At 40.2% G+C, this 16729-nt stretch overlaps 1 protein-coding gene across 1 annotated transcript in view; it reads right to left on the bottom strand.

Annotated features, from left to right (window-relative positions):
• Window positions 1–684: 684 nt before the first annotated feature.
• The window catches only part of LOC133631463 (basic helix-loop-helix ARNT-like protein 1), a 37580-nt gene continuing 21535 nt past the window's right edge, over window positions 685–16729 (bottom strand). Inside the window, exons 11-20 of the mRNA XM_062023665.1 lie at window positions 16601–16718; window positions 12454–12603; window positions 10770–11016; window positions 8409–8515; window positions 6931–7081; window positions 6778–6857; window positions 6595–6706; window positions 3475–3568; window positions 3055–3148; window positions 685–905 (exon numbers count right to left, since the gene is read on the bottom strand). Coding sequence (XP_061879649.1) covers window positions 748–905; window positions 3055–3148; window positions 3475–3568; window positions 6595–6706; window positions 6778–6857; window positions 6931–7081; window positions 8409–8515; window positions 10770–11016; window positions 12454–12603; window positions 16601–16718 — 1311 coding nt within the window. The 3' untranslated portion in view covers window positions 685–747. The remainder of the gene's footprint in view (window positions 906–3054; window positions 3149–3474; window positions 3569–6594; window positions 6707–6777; window positions 6858–6930; window positions 7082–8408; window positions 8516–10769; window positions 11017–12453; window positions 12604–16600; window positions 16719–16729) is intronic.

Raw genomic sequence — 16729 nt, forward strand, 5'->3', positions numbered from 1 at the left:
TGTAGATATGGCATCTTGTTGAAAAGTCATGTAAGCCATGCCAGGGTGACCACTGGCAGGTGTGCAGGGAGAAGTAAAGGTGAGGTCTACGTGCTCTGCTGAGGACCACTACAAACCTTCAGGAAGGTTTCCAGATTCATCGTCAGCACTGGACTCTCAGCAAGTGGAAGTTGTAGAGTTCCGGAAACATCTGGATGCTTTTCTCTGATCCACAAGTGGAATTGTTAGATGGCGAGTCTTGCAGCGTTTGCTGAGGTCCAGAGCCAGGTTAGAAAGTCTTGCAGCGTTTGCTGAGGTCCAGAGCCAGGTTAGAAAGTCTTGCAGCGTTTGCTGAGGTCCAGAGCCAGGTTAGAAAGTCTTGCAGCGTTTGCTGAGGTCCAGAGCCAGGTTAGAAAGTCTTGCAGCGTTTGCTGAGGTCCAGAGCCAGGTTAGAAAGTCTTGCAGCGTTTGCTGAGGTCCAGAGCCAGGTTAGAAAGTCTTGCAGTGTTTGCTGAGGTCCAGAGCCAGGTTAGAAAGTCTTGCAGCGTTTGCTGAGGTCCAGAGCCAGGTTAGAAAGTCTTGCAGCGTTTGCTGAGGTCCAGAGCCAGGGTTAGAAAGAGGTCAACTACCGGGTTCTACAGTACAAGGAGCCATGATGTCAGAGTTCTTTGCTGGCAGCAAACATTTCCTCCTGGCTCAACTCTCTCTAGCGCTGGCTTTGGTGCAGGAGGGAGGTCCTCAGTCCTCAGTCCTCAGTCCACAGTCCTCTTACAAAGGCCAGGGCAGGTCGCTGAAGTCCACGGGGCCGCCTAAGCCGGCGTCCGCCTCCAGGAGGGACATGATGACCGCCATGGCCGCCTCGTCGTTGCTGGGGCTGCTGGACCCGGGCTCATCCATGATGTCGATACCCAGGTGGGAGTTGTCACCTGATTGGACGACAGTTACACTTGACTGTGAGCGGCTGCCTTGTATTTATAGCCTTCTTCAGACATCAACAAGGAAAAGTAGCTTCCATATGAGGAGGTGTGAACAAGTTAAGACATAAATCATTGCATCTAATAGAGAGCCAAATACTAGAGTCTGTGAACATTGCTCCAAAGTCAAGATTTTTTGTTGATGTAATGTGCTTCCAAAAGTAAACATTGACAGGTGCAAAGGCAACAATATATGATCAAACAAGATGGCGGCTAAAGAAGGACTTCCCTATTCATCCCCGCCAGGTGAACGGCTGATTTGACCACTTCCTGTGCTGACGTAAAACAACCTGCGTCCCATATGTGACCGTAGGATGAATAAATACACTACGCTACTAAGACTATGGTGGCTATTAAGTTAGCTTCTACAGGTAGGTTGCCCAAAGTGCGGCACAGGAGCCATCTGTGGCCCCTGACTCCTTTGTCGTCTGTGGTCCCTGACTCCTTTGTCATCTGTGGCCCCTGACTCCTTTGTCGTCTGTGGTCCCTGACTCCTTTGTCGTCTGTGGTCCCTGACTCCTTTGTCGTCTGTGGCCCCTGACTCCTTTGTCGTCTGTGGTCCCTGACTCCTTTGTCGTCTGTGGTCCCTGACTCCTTTGTCGTCTGTGGTCCCTGACTCCTTTGTCGTCTGTGGTCCCTGACTCCTTTGTCGTCTGTGGTCCCTGACTCCTTTGTCATCTGTGGCTCCTGACTCCTTTGTCATCTGTGGCTCCTGACTCCTTTGTCGTCTGTGGTCCCTGACTCCTTTGTCGTCTGTGGTCCCTGACTCCTTTGTCGTCTGTGGTCCCTGACTCCTTTGTCGTCTGTGGTCCCTGACTCCTTTGTCGTCTGTGGTCCCTGACTCCTTTGTCGTCTGTGGTCCCTGACTCCTTTGTCGTCTGTGGTCCCTGACTCCTTTGTCGTCTGTGGTCCCTGACTCCTTTGTCGTCTGTGGTCCCTGACTCCTTTGTCATCTGTGGCTCCTGACTCCTTTGTCGTCTGTGGTCCCTGACTCCTTTGTCGTCTGTGGTCCCTGACTCCTTTGTCGTCTGTGGTCCCTGACTCCTTTGTCGTCTGTGGTCCCTGACTCCTTTGTCGTCTGTGGTCCCTGACTCCTTTGTCATCTGTGGTCCCTGACTCCTTTGTCGTCTGTGGTCCCTGACTCCTTTGTCGTCTGTGGTCCCTGACTCCTTTGTCGTCTGTGGTCCCTGACTCCTTTGTCGTCTGTGGTCCCTGACTCCTTTGTCGTCTGTGGTCCCTGACTCCTTTGTCATCTGTGGCCCCTGACTCCTTTGTCGTCTGTGGTCCCTGACTCCTTTGTCATTGGCCTTAAGCACATTACAAATAACAGAAAATAGAGATCTCATTTGCACCCCTGGTGGTGACATCTATCAAAATGAGGGTGGTCTCGAAAAGGAGGAATTTTTCAAATTGACTGTGTCGCTTTCAAAAGAGCGCCCCCTCTGGCCAACATATGTAATAACAAGTGTGTGTAAGAAATTGAAATGCGCCCCCTTTGGCCAAAATTAACTAAACAAATTAAATAAATATGTATATAGAGACATACTGTAATAACTTTAGGTAAATAAAGAAGATTAAAAAACAATTACAAAAAAATTAAAATAACTTAACTAAAAGCAGTCTTTTTTTCGCAGTGTGTCGACTTTTTTCTTATAAAATAAGATGTAATATTGCAATTTTTATCGTAAAATTATTACTTTTTTATGTAACATTATTACTTTTTAATGCAAATTCTTGTAAAATTCTGACTTGTGTTGAGTAAAATGACAACTTTTATTATAATACTGCCAACAATCTAAGTTTGTCTTGTGAAATTGTGACCTTTTTCTTGTGAAATTCCAACTCATTTTTCACAACAAGCTTTTTTATATGTGCATAGTTTGTATATATTATTAATGTTGTAAATGCAAATCTTTATATATCTAGAAAGGATGGTCCTAAAGAGGGAGGCATTTTTCTCAGGTCTCAAGAAGGTAATAGGTGTGTGTGTGTGTGTGTGTGTGTGTGTGTGTGTGTGTGTGTGTGTGTGTGTGTGTGTGTGTGTGTGTGTGTGTGTGTGTGTGTGTGTGTGTGTGTGTGTGTGTGTGTGTGTGAGACCTACTCATGATGGACTGGTTGGAGTAGGGGTATCCCACAGAATCAGGTCCAGGTAGGATTCCAGTGCTGGCCAGCTCAGGTGTTCCTCCATTGTGAATCTATCAGAGGAAACATTCATTCAACAACTTGGTCTCTTGGACATTTAATAATCATATTTACAGCAAGGAATGAATATTACCATACATCTTCAGTGATTTTTAAAATTGGATGAATGTAAATGTATTTATGATTTTCTGTTAAAATCACAAGGAATAAACAACAGTAATAGTGGATTGTTGGGATTTATGATATTCAGAGGTGTAAAAAACTCTTCTAAAAAAGTGACAACAATCAAACAGTGGATTTTGTGAATGGTTTCTCCACTAGTGTGTGTGTGTGTGTGTGTGTGTGTGTGTGTGTGTGTGTGTGTGTGTGTGTGCATCACCTTCTTCCCCCCTGGAGAGCAGGTGTCCGGTGGAGGTGTGCTGGTGATGTTTAGTGGGCTGGATCCACAGCTGGAGGGGGAGGAGCCTCGAATCCTACAATGGAAACATTTCATCATAATTAATAGTAATAGTGATTAATCCTGTTAAGTTGGTTTTGAATGTTGGCCCCCTGCATGATTGAGTTTGACACCCCTGGATAAATGTTGTGTACTTTATATACATTACAGGCCAAAAGTTTGGACACACCTTCTCCTCATTCAACTTTATTTCCATGACTATTTACATTGTAGATTGTCACATCAAAACTATGAATGAACACATGTGGAGTTATGTACTTCACAAAAAAACATGTTTTATATTGTAGTTTCTTCAAAATAGCCTCCCTTTGCTCTGATTACTGCTTTGCACACTCTTGGCATTCTCTCCATGAGCTTCAAGAGGTAGTCACCTGAAATGGTTTTCACTTCACAGGTGTGCTTGAAGCTCATGGAGAGAATGCCAAGAGTGTGCAAAGCAGTAGTCAGAGCAAAGGGTGGCTATTTTGAAGAAACTAGAATATAAAATATGTTTTCAGTTATTTTTTTGTTAAGTACATAACTCCACATGTGTTCATTCATAGTTTTGATGTGACAATCTACAATGTAAATAGTCATGGAAATAAAGAAAACACTGCATTGAATGAGGTGTGTCCAAACTTTTGGCCTGTACTGTACATTAAACTTCACCATTCACTTTACAATTAGTCTCCAATTACCTAAAAATATTGTTTTTTTAACTGTGATTTTTTAACTAAGCAGACCCACCCATTCACAGGATAACAAGTATTTGATCCCTGATGATGATGTAAATATAGTGCTTTATTGTTATGCTACTTTTATTTGCACAGTGTCAGAATGTAAATGAAATAACTAGAAATAAACTTTATAAATGATTTAGTATTACACTGAGCTAAATACATATTTGAATCCAACACAAAAGGGGTTTAGTACTTGGTGTTGAAAGTATTGTCAAACACAAGGATCACATGTTCCATGTACTTGTAAATTCACTATTCCATTGAAAAGAATTAACAAATCAGAATCAGCTGAGGTAATTATACATTGAAAAATAGACAGCATCAACTATTTGACATTGTAAACAGAACAGCAGTGGTGTAGTATACAAAACAAAACAAACAAACAATATTGTTTGATTCTTTCAATGTGGTCGTAGTGTGACATCATCATGTCATTTGTGATGAAATAAGCTAATAAAAAGGTTTAAACATATTTTTTATGACAAACCTTTTGTTAGTATTCTTTAATAGTATCAACATTTACATTTTTTCCCATTACATTATGCTCTATTTGTACTTTTTTGTTAATTTTATTTCTACAATGTGCCATAAGAGGAGGTGCGTTCTGCAAATGGCCCCCAAGGCCACACTTCGCCTTCCTGGTGAAACAAATAAAGCAATGGTGTTCAGAGTAGAGATGGGGGGAATAACCCATTTTTGGATGCATCACAATTTGGAACTGGACGATCATAAAATCGGTTAGCAAAAGCAGATAATCGAAGTATTTATTGTAAATAAAGTAATGCAAACAAAAGAGTTCTAAAAGTTGGTTGACTACAGACCTCACCAAGAGAGCCGACCAGCTCCTTTATTATAAGGTACTTATGTTCCAGTTTTGCTCACATTTCCATTAATTTAATAAACGTGGGAACTAATTTAACTGTATTTACAAATGCACTGTTTTTCAAAGTTGCAAGTGACAAACGCTTATTGGGTGAAACGGAAAGAAATGTAAAACTGCATCAATATACATAAAGATGCATTAATGATGGATTTTTCATTGAATGTCAGCTCCTGAATCGTAATGGGATCATGAGGTGGCCGCCTCTAGTTCAGAGTGTTGCCAAATGACAGAAGCGTGTCTCTAAGCCGTGTTTTCTTAGCACTTATGGAAGTGATAAAGGTTGGGTTGCACGCTTCTGGAGGTTTTCTGCACACTGTGGTAATGCACACTCCCTGGGCTTGTGGTGGCGGATCTCTGCTCTCACTCGCACGGCTGATACTTTTGTGACGACTTGTATTCGATTACCCAATCAATCAGTTTACTTATATAGTCCTTAATCACAAATGTCTCAAAGGGCTGCACAAGCCACAACGACATCCTCGGCTCAGGCAAGAAAAAACTCAACCCAATGGGAACGAGGAGAAACCTTGGAAGAGGCCGCAGATGTGGGGACCCCCCTGGGTGAGCGGTGCAATGGATGCACAGTGGATGCAGTTAATAATGTGAGAGTCCAGTCCATAGTGGGGCTACCCAATAAATGTATGTCGCAAGCTACACCTCTCATTCACTTTTAATTGGTACCTCTACTCGCTAAGTGGCTAAAGTGTATCACAGATCATTTGTGCTACGTCTTATTCACTGGCAAAGCAGGCACGTACGAGGTGTGTTGTGAAGCACAGTTACACCACACCTACAGTTATTCTATACACACGTCCATCATCATTTGTTTGGGAACCGGAAGTGCAAAATCCACATTTGTGACAAACGTCCTCAAATAAATAGATTTATAGAAACACTGTCATTTCTTTAAACACCATGGGTTGTTCCTCAGCACTGACTCGGGGCTCACACCCCAAGAAAAGACAAGGCTCGCCCAGGTAAAAGTGGTGTACAGTATCTGGTACTGGCAATGCTAAATGGTAAATGGGTTATACTTGTATAGCGCTTTTCTACCTTCAAGGTACTCAAAGCGCTTTGACACTATTTCCACATTCACACATTCACACACACATTAGCTGCCATGCAAGGCGCTAACCAGCAGCCATCAGGAGCAAGGGTGAAGTGTCTTGCCCAAGGACACAACGGACATGACTAGGATGGTAGAAGGTGGGGATTGAACCCCAGTAACCAGCAACCCTCCGATTGCTGGCACGGCCACTCTACCAACTTCGCCACGCCGTGCTAAAAAAAAGTAGGTATCCATGTAATTTTTTGGCATTGACTTGGTATCGAAGTACCGATACTTTCGACAAGCCTAGTTTGCTTTATGCAGGTCTGTAAACAGTTGAATTGGTCAGTATCAATGAATCAGTTGGAAGAACAGTAGTTATCTGCTCTTACCTTTGAATCTCCATAACTTCCTCTGCGATCATCCTTCCAATTTTTCCCGCTCCTGCTCTGGTGCCACCGGGGATGCCAGGCACTGTTTGTAGGGCTCGCCTTCCTCCACCTACTAGTCCACAGCAATCAGGAAGAGAAGGATTAGCACACAAGTCACTACTGTGCTTGAATGCAACGTTTTACCTTCTGAGGGGAGAAGACTGTCCATACTCTGTGGAGAGGCAGCAGACTGAGTGTACACGGATCCTTCAATCATGGGACACCTTGAGAGAGACAAGCATTCTGTTTCATAACACACACCTCTCTGACATTGTCTATTGATCTTTTGACACTTACGACACAACCGTGTTGGTGGAGACAATGTACTCCACCTCCTTGGTCCAGGGGTTCATGAAGCTGAACCATCGGCTTCTCAGCGTGATGAAAGAGCCATCTTTGATCTTAAATTTGTAACAATTGGTGTTGATCTTTTCTCTCATCTGCAACACTATGACAGAGGACAGAAGGAATCATTCAGTTCTTGTTGTGTCTGCGATACAAACGCAGAAGTAGCTTCTCAGTTCACATCCATTGTTTACCAATCAAACAACAAAGCCACAAGCATCTTTGTTGGAAGAAAAGCCAACACAAAATAGCACGTGTCAAAAGGTAAAATGACAGTGGAATCGACATAAGCGGTTGTCGACATAACCCAAACTAGCACTGAACAGGTTATGAGAGTGTGTGTGTGTGCGTGTGTGTGACCCCTATGGTGTCTGCCGAAGTACTGCAGGGGGGTCGTAAAATCTTTGCTTGATTACTTTTTCGTGATATATTTTTTTTATATTTCCCCTGGCCATTTGTTCACAAATGTAAATGTAAATACACATTAACATGAATCCAATAGTGTAGTGGCATTGCCACCTTGCAGCTTTGAAATACAAATATTAGCGTCAGCATTTAAGATAGCTAGTGATTAGCGCTCTAGTTGCCAGCTAAAAATGAACGCCGCTATACTGCATTATTTGAATATCTTAGTATTGGACAATAAAATGGTACTTTTAGTACAAGTTTAATTTCAAACACATTTTATACAGGATATACAGTACAAGTAGAAAAGAGACGTCCAAATGTTGTACACTAAGAACTGTAATACTGAAGGTTTGTGTTGTAGGTTACCAAGCATTTTATTATTAGTAGTATTAACATTTCAACTTTTTCTTTTTATATTATGTCTTATTGCTCTTTTTCTTACATTTAACAGTTTTTCCGTTAGATTTTATTTCGACGATATGCTGCCGACCAACAAAACTCAAGCTGTGTCTTTGGACATCCCTGAAGAGGTGGGTCCTGTCTCCCATCGGTTTGGGGGACCTTGGCCTGGAAAACGCTGAAGACCTTTAAATTATAAAGTAGCTTAGCGATGATGATGTAGGTAACAGCACAACACGTCGACATAAACCGACCATTTTTCTTTTAAAGAAATTGGCCCTTTTGACTCATGTTTTATGTCGACAAAAGCGGCCGAACATGCATGCGGATGTCGACCTAAGCGGGCACTTTTTAGTAAGAGGAAGAACACGGTGAACCAGGACTAGATGAGTTGGTCCACACAGACTGGCTGACTCAAACGGGTTCCATGATGGACACCACCAATGTGTGTTTGCACATTTCTACTCGTCTCATTTTAAATAAAATATGTAATTTCATTGAAAACGGCCGAGGGTCACACACTCTTTCAGCACACTCCAATTATCAACTGATGATTAATGAAGCACATTATCCAACTTAGCACAAGTGTGGAGCAGAACTTTTTTTCTGTACTTTCCAAATACCTTGTCTGTGGCACTCAGCTAGATGGCCAATGTCATCCTGATGAAAATATTCATAGAAGGAGGTTCCCAGCAGCTCCTGGGGTAGGTATGCTAGGATAGCTGTTGCCCTGAAAACAACAACAACAGGTTTTTAGAGGAGACACCTAGAAGTTAAGTAGTAGCAGGCTGTGCTTACAAGCATTTATGCAGCTATGAATCGATACAATCTATATCGCTTCAACCCTCATGAAAGACAGTTTTGCCAAGTCAACTCACATAATGAACACCTAAACAGGTTCTATATTTCAAGTGGCAAAGTTCTATAAAAAATTAAAAACTATTATCACTCTGGCCATGAATTGATTAACGTGGACCCCGACTTAAAGAAGTGTAAAAACTTATTGGGGTGTTACCATTTAGTGGTCAATTGTACGGAATATGTACTGTACTGTGCAATCTACTAATAAAAGTTTCAATCAATCAATCAATGGCCCCTTTGGGAGTATTGAGCACCGCATGGAACATTGTTAAAAAACACAATACAGAGAAACTTTTGCAGGATCCTGAGACAGTTTTGCGAGATCCAGTGATACTGTAGTTGTGCGAGATGCAGAAAAACTTTAGCAAGATCCGGACAAACTTTTGCAAAATCTTTAAAAAGTCTTGTGAGATCCTTAAATAGTTTTGCCAGATACTAAAACTGAGAAACTTTTGCTATATCCCCTACATAACTTATCGATACCGGTATTCATCGGTACTCTTATTGGTACTATTTGTAATTTGTGTAAAGATGTGAAAAAAAGCATTTGAATTAGCACGAGAGGTTGTGCACCAGCAACATTCAAGATAGAACATCTCACAGCATGGAAGTATTTGATCAACACCTGCTTTTTAGGTCTTAAACAGGTCAACATGTGCAGAAGTAATGTCATCATCTTGTAACGACCACACAGATCCATCACTGTGTTTCTATTCATTACAATTACACTCAGTAAACCCAACCATCCATTTTCTACCACTTCTTCCTATAATAATAGTAATTAAATAATACATTCAAATAATATGTGTGGCATTCATGTTCATTCACAGACCTTTAACATGATACCTCATATTAAATATATAATATAAACCAATACAATCAATTAGCATGTTAGGGGGGTGTGCATTTTGTAACAACAGGAATGGTTATTCGTGTTTATGTTGCTATTAAACTGACGGCTCGGAAGCCAGTGTTGACAGCCACCAACAAATATTTATCTGTGTTGTGCGTGCATTTCATAAATAAAAAGACCCAATAATTATTTTAGATGTTCATTTTTTTGAGTGGATTAATTCTGGCCTGTGAATGACTTGATTGCTGGATCAACGGTCGGTTTGACACTTACTCTTATTAGCATGTGTGACTTTGGGGACTAGGAGTTAATATTGTTGTGTTACAAACTTTTGTGTGGTGTTGCTTCTTTATTTGTGATTATTCCAGGGTGATTATCATCTGCCCGTGAGTACTAGAGCCACTAGAACTGAATGTGACAGCGTGTCACAATTACGACGATCAGCTGGTAAAAAAAAATACAGATAGCAGGATCATTAGTCCAGAATCTTAACGGTCTTCCCTATTAGGAACCGGTAGCAAAAAAAAAAACAAATAACAGTACCCGGTATAAATCCCTAATACATAGATAGTTTTATGAGGTCCTTCGTTTTGCAAAATCCTTAGATAGTTTTGCAAGATCCAGAGAAACTGTTCCAAATGCTGCAAGTGTTGTGGATTGCTAATCACCAGATAAGGATTTCTTGGGGTCACAACAGATCCTTACAGAGGGCATAATGTGCATGCAAAGGGACAAAGTAGGCCAAAAATGTATTTTGTTTAGTGAAATGATCAAATATAATCACAGCTAGGATGATTGTGCGATGCTTGCTATAGAGAGAATGTTGTGACGCTAGGGTAGTAAAGACCACATTTTATGTCATTATGTTTCAGTCTGATTTCAAAGTAAAAGTTAAGCCTTACCAAAACGCTGGAAATACTGAAAGGAAATAACACCTGACCCAAAAATAATTTAAAAACTATCTTAGGATCTTCCAATATTTTCTTAGGATTGTGTTTTTTTTTTTTCCGACCATGTCCCCTAGAGGGTTAAGTGCTGTTTAGATTAAGAAAAATAAAGAAGATTTAAAGAAGGGTCTCCTCCCTACTTGCACATTGTAAATAGTTTTTCTCTTGATGGAAGTTTCATAATAGTTCAGACCAGCACGACTAAATGAAGCATAAATTCAATCAGTGGCCTAAGTGAGAAGATTATGGATTGAATAAGCGATTGTTTAGTTTAAATACATAGGGTTCTTTTCCAAGTGATGGTTTGCATGACACTGACTTACCTTTGGTCAACAAAGACAAATTTGCCATCGATAGCATGGCGGGAGACATATTCGGTGGGTTTCACCCTGATGTCTGCCAGGCTGGGCTGCGGGACAATATGTGGATGCAGCCGACCGATGGCTACCAGGCAGCTCAAGTTGCAGCCCTCGTTGTCTGGCTCATTGTCTTCATCCAGACCCATCTTTGTGGGGGGCCAGCTTTTTAGATACCCTGTGCTATGGATGGTGCAGAAGCTTTTACGATCAGCTGTGGTGGAAATACAACAAGAAAGTGTAAGTTTACATCCTTTGAACACACATTAAAGTACAGTGTGTCCCCAGAGTCACTATACACATACTTTTTTCTATTTGGTTTTAGGTATCATTCAGACAGACATGAGGCCATCAGAATTTAACAGCTTAGCCTTTGCATTTCTTTGCCCATGGCTCACCAATTGACATTGGAAGAGTGTTGCAAAATGACCGCCTGGTGAGAAGTTGTTCTGTCCCTGACTGCAGTTCAGCAACAGTTGGAGAAGCTTTATCCTGTCACACTGCGTAGCATCATTTATGCTATCTACAGCAAGTTTCTTGAAACAGGATCTGCTTTTTTTTTAAAGCCAGGGTGTGTGGTGTTAATTGTTTCTCACCAGGTGGCAATTTTGCTATGCTGTCCCATGAAAACTAAAACTGTTTTCAACAAAGTAATGGACATGGATTCAGTTTTTCACATTTTTATATCGAATAAAATGAGAATGGAAATACACAAGTATCGGTATCGACTACTAACATTTTGGTATTGTGACAGCCCTATTACCAGGGGATCAAATACTTATTTCATTGAGTGACATGCAAATACATTTATATCTTTTTTCCAATATGATTTTCAGGATTTTCTTTTAGATATTCTGTCTCTCACTGTTCAAATAAACGCATCATTAAAAGTGAAGACCGTTCATTTCTTAGTCAGTGGGTGAACTTATAAAATCAGTGAGAGATTTTATCATTATTTGCGCTGTTGTAAAAGTTATAAATTCATTTGAATAATTGGAGTATTTGATTGAGGGAAATACCTGTTTAACGTAACGTAGCAAAGTACTATGTCTCCGGACTTTAATCCCATAGAAAATCTGTGTAAGGAACTCAAACACCCGAGTTGCCAAGCGACAGCCTTAAAACCTTACATATTCGGAGCGTATCTATAAAGAGGGGTGAAGCAAAATCCCTCCTGAGATGTGTGCAACCATAGTGACCACAAGCACACAAGAATGACCTCTGTGCTGGCCAACAAGGAGTTCTACCCCAAGTACTAAATCACTGTTTGTAGTAGCATCAAATACTTATTTCACCCAAATGCAAATTAATCAATACATTTAATAAATGCTTTAATCTTTTTCAATAAACGCACCAACAATGATGTTTGTAAGTGGTAAAAAAAGGTCTAATCAGCAGGGGATCAGACTGGATGCACTTATGCATTCAGTTGTGTAATGCCTTGTGCTAAGTGAAGTGAGAGTCCTGCCTTTAACAAGGATGTGGCCTTTCAAATAGAAAGAGGGACCTTTGCATTTGTTCTATTTCAAACATGTGAGGTGAAGGTCTGGGAAACAAGTGTGGGACAATACTTTCAGCACTACAACAAGTGCTTGTTTTGGAGCAAAGGGAGATTACAAATTGTGTACGTCGTGTTTGAAAAGCACTCTACCTTTTTTCTTGGAACACGTAGAGGGAAAGTCTTTATCTTCTACTTTGACAGAAGGTCTGTTACACTTCATTCTGCAGAAAAATGAGCGTCTGGCTCCAGAACAAAGTCTTGATGGACCAGGCGTGATGTCCGTCTTCACTGGAAGACCAGCTGCAATACAAAAAAGACAACAGAATTTAGAAAATGTACTGTAAAGTATTCGTGTGGAAAAAAGTGGTAAAAATGATCGTGTCAATATGAGAAATTCTGTCATAATACCAATAACATTGAAAAACAACTTTAATAAAGACCAAAAAAAACGCTCCAATGAGGCGAGATGACTTGTTCTATGGCTGCAGTACGAGTAAGTAGAAAAATGTACTGACCCATCAGGGTAACATCATTATCATCAGTTCTACTAAATAAGATCAAGATATTGATTTGTGGAGCCCATTTATTAAAGTTTTGTGTTTTGTGGGAAATCATCGGAGCAATGTTGGGTGGCATGCCACGCCCACATTTATGGCGTAGACAAAATGTGTTTACAATGTATTATTACCTCTATGTGTAGTATTTGTAATTGTAACTGCAACTCATTTGGCCAAAGTCCCTAGGAGAACCCCTTTTTTTTGTTGAAAATTGGCTAATAACCATCAGAGCTAAGTTTGGCGGTATACCACGCCCACATCTTATGGCATACGACAACATTTGTTCGCAATTTATCATCACCTATAAGTGCAGTATCAGAAATTTTAACCGAGACTCATTTGGTCAAAGTCCATAGGAGGAGTTTGTTATAGTACGGACCCTTTTTGTACGAAAACAAAGATGGCCGACTTCCTGTCCGTTTTCAGGTATGGGTTCCTGAGACTTATGTGCGTCCCATCAGGATAGACGTCTAGATGTCTCGCAATGTTCGTGCCGATACGTGAAACTTGTACGAGGGTATGATTTTCTTGTCATTTTAAAAGGTGGCGCTAAAGAGACAATTTTGAAATTTCATTTGCAGCTGCAAAATATGAGGACTTTTTGTGTGTGTTAAAGGCCTCAAAAAGGTATCCAAACATAAAGAATAAAAACCACAGCAATTTCAATAGGGCCCTGGAGGTGTTCTGCATTGCTGAGAATAATGCAAGTCACCATTTAAAACTTTTATTTCTCATTACTGTAGAATTGTTTTACCATTGTACTGTAATTGGAAGGTAAACAACTTTTAATTATCCTAAAAAAAAAAAAAAAACTTAAATGGACTCATCACTGTAAGCAAAAATTGTACTTTAATTATAAACACCTCAAAGTGCATTTTTTTCCCAGTTGGAAAAACTACTTTGGATTGTCTTTTTTTTGTTGCCATCACGTGATCGCTTGTTTGTTTGTGGAGATGGGCTCATTTTGGGTGACATATCATATTCCCATAACGGGACATTTGGCTTTGTAATCATATTTTTCCTCTTTTTTTATTTTAACTTCACACTAGTGAGTCGTGAGGCTCTCTGAACGTGCTTCTTGTGTGTGTAAGCAACGGTCTTCCTCTCCGCCCACCGAGACACAGATTGTGAATCAGTGAAAAGAGGGCTCACTGCGTTCAGTAAATTCTACTGTTAGATAAACACACTCAGGTGCTAAAAGCAATGCAGAGATTGAGACCTCTTTCTCCCTGTTTTTAGAGGGAGATTAAGAAAATAAACACACACGGACAGAGCAATTATCATTTAGTGTTTGATTGTCTTATTGACCATCGGCCCAAGACAAGTCACCATTCAAACTTTTTCCAACACCAATGTTTGTTATTAGCTGGCTCCACTGCAGCGCAGACAAACTTGCTGTTTTCTTAAACACTTTTGATTACCATGAATTGATTACCGTGGACCCCAACTTAAACAAGTTGAAAAACTTATTGGGGTGTTACCATTTAGTGGTCAATTGTACTGTTTCATATAATGTATTCTCTTCCTTTGCAATCTACTAATAAAAGTTTCAATCAATCAATCAAATTGGCCAGGAGGCCAAGGACACGAGGCTCAACAATTCTGACTTGCTAACATGTCTAATCACTCAAATGCCGGTGACGGCGGGGGAAAACCCCCCGCCTTTTGCGGTTATTTATCACACTAATTAAAATCTCGACGTCGATTAATTGTGCAGCCCTAACCCGTAATGTGCTGTAGCAAATCAAGCGCTCTCCTAAAAACTTTGAACGACCAGTCATAAATGTCCTCTCAGCAATATATACCGTAATTTCTGGACTATAAGCCGCACCAGCTAAATTTAGGGGAAAATACAGATTGCTCCATATATAACCTGCACCCGACTATAAGCCGCAGGGTTTTGATGTGTAATTAGCGTAGTATATAGGGGTTCCTGCTACCACGGAGGGGATTGTCGGGACAGAGATGACTGTTTGGGAACGCAAAGCATCCCATTTATTAACAATAAATCTTTCAATCATTCAATCCAACTTTCACATCTTTGACATGGCGAACAGCATTCGTGCAGAGTACAAATAATACAACGGTGCAAAGTAATACAAAGTGCTCGCCTGTACGTTATCAAAATAACCAGCCTACCGGTATATGAAAAGTCAGTCTTTAATCATTGTGTCATCGTCTTCCTCCTGCGTACTAAAACCACCCAAATCCTCTTCGTCTGTGTCGGAGAAGAACAGGCCGTATATAAGCCGCACCCTTGTATAAGCCGCAGGGACCAGAACGAGGGGAAAAAGTAGCGGCTTATAGTCCGGAAATTACGGTAAACATAGGCTGATCGTGAGGGACTTCTCCACCATTTGAAAAGGAAGACTGTAAGAATTTGAATCTTACAACAACTCATGATTCAATTTGATACAGATTCTTGGGGTGACGATTCAAATCATAATCAATTCAAAACGATTCTTGCAATAAATTGTTTGGTATTAGGGATGTAAGGAACAATAGTATTAATGATAAACCGCTGTAAAACTCATAGTTAGTATTCCTGTTTTAAAATAAAAGTACTGTAAAATCTTGATTGATGACTGCTACGGGTGCCGGAAAAATTGATTCACATCCGACTTGCGACTCTTATTTATTACGATTTTTGAATCAATTCAAAATATTCAAGTATCAATTTTAAAAATACGTTTCAGCGCTTACTGGCTCATATGTCAGCTACTGGAGTCCTTTTTTTAAACTGGATCTGGATCGGCATTTTCCCATGCCTTGCCGATACGCATTTTTTGGCAAATATCGGCGGCCGATCCGATCCAAATATCGAATCGGGACATCCCTACCAGAGAAGACCCGAGGACTGAAGCTATCTGTGATTTTAACATGGAAATCATGGCCCGAGACGGCCAGCCCTTCACCATTGTTGAAAATACTGGCTTTTGCAAGGACAAATTAAAAAAGGCACAGTTTGTTAAATCCACCTTTGTTAGAGTCTAAAACTATGGAACAAACTGGACTTACAACACAAGCAATGCCAAACTATTAATGGATTTAAACTATTATACAAACATGGGGTCTGGTTCAAATATAGAGATGAGGGTCTTTAATTTGACCTGCTGCTGTACTCTGTCTCAAAGTGTTATTAACATGTGCTCAATGTTTCCTTACCATTATTGCTATGTTGTCTATTACCATTATTGCTATGTTGTCTATTACCATTATTGCTATGTTGTCTATTACCATTATTGCTATGTTGTCTATTACCATTGTTGGTATATTCATTATTCCTACATTGTTGATACAAATGATTGTTACAGTGTAATAATGATTGTGGTAATGCCACTATGATACAACATGTGTATTATAATCCTTGAACAAAGTAAGAGTGAAAGTCATGTGAATAATCACTGAATGGAGAACTGGGGGTGGGATTAAATAAATGATCTTCTTCCCACTCCCTTTCAGGCAAAACTGGACAATCATGCATTACATACTATACATTACCTTTTGCACTTTATTAATTTATATTATTATGTGTTGTCAACTTTGTACTTTTTTATGTCATTGCCTGAAATAAATAAATAAATGGAAAAAAAAAAAAAAAAGAAAGTCTTTCTTACCTTCAGATGTGCATAAACCATACTTAAATCTACATTTAAAAAATAATAGTTTTAAATAACCTATCAGTCCTAAGAAGCAGAAATGTATCATATTGGTATCACTAGAAGAAGGTATTTGCCTACTTTTAGCGTCAATGAGCCTCTCACGAGGGGCGGTGTCGGAAGAAGACAGCTGTTCTTTCACCTTGGCAATGTCTTTAGGATGCAGGTAGTCAAAGAGACTCTGACCTATCAGGTCATTCTGAAAAAGAA

The sequence above is a fragment of the Entelurus aequoreus genome, linkage group LG16, assembly GCF_033978785.1.
Source record: "Entelurus aequoreus isolate RoL-2023_Sb linkage group LG16, RoL_Eaeq_v1.1, whole genome shotgun sequence".
NCBI lineage: Eukaryota > Metazoa > Chordata > Actinopteri > Syngnathiformes > Syngnathidae > Entelurus > Entelurus aequoreus.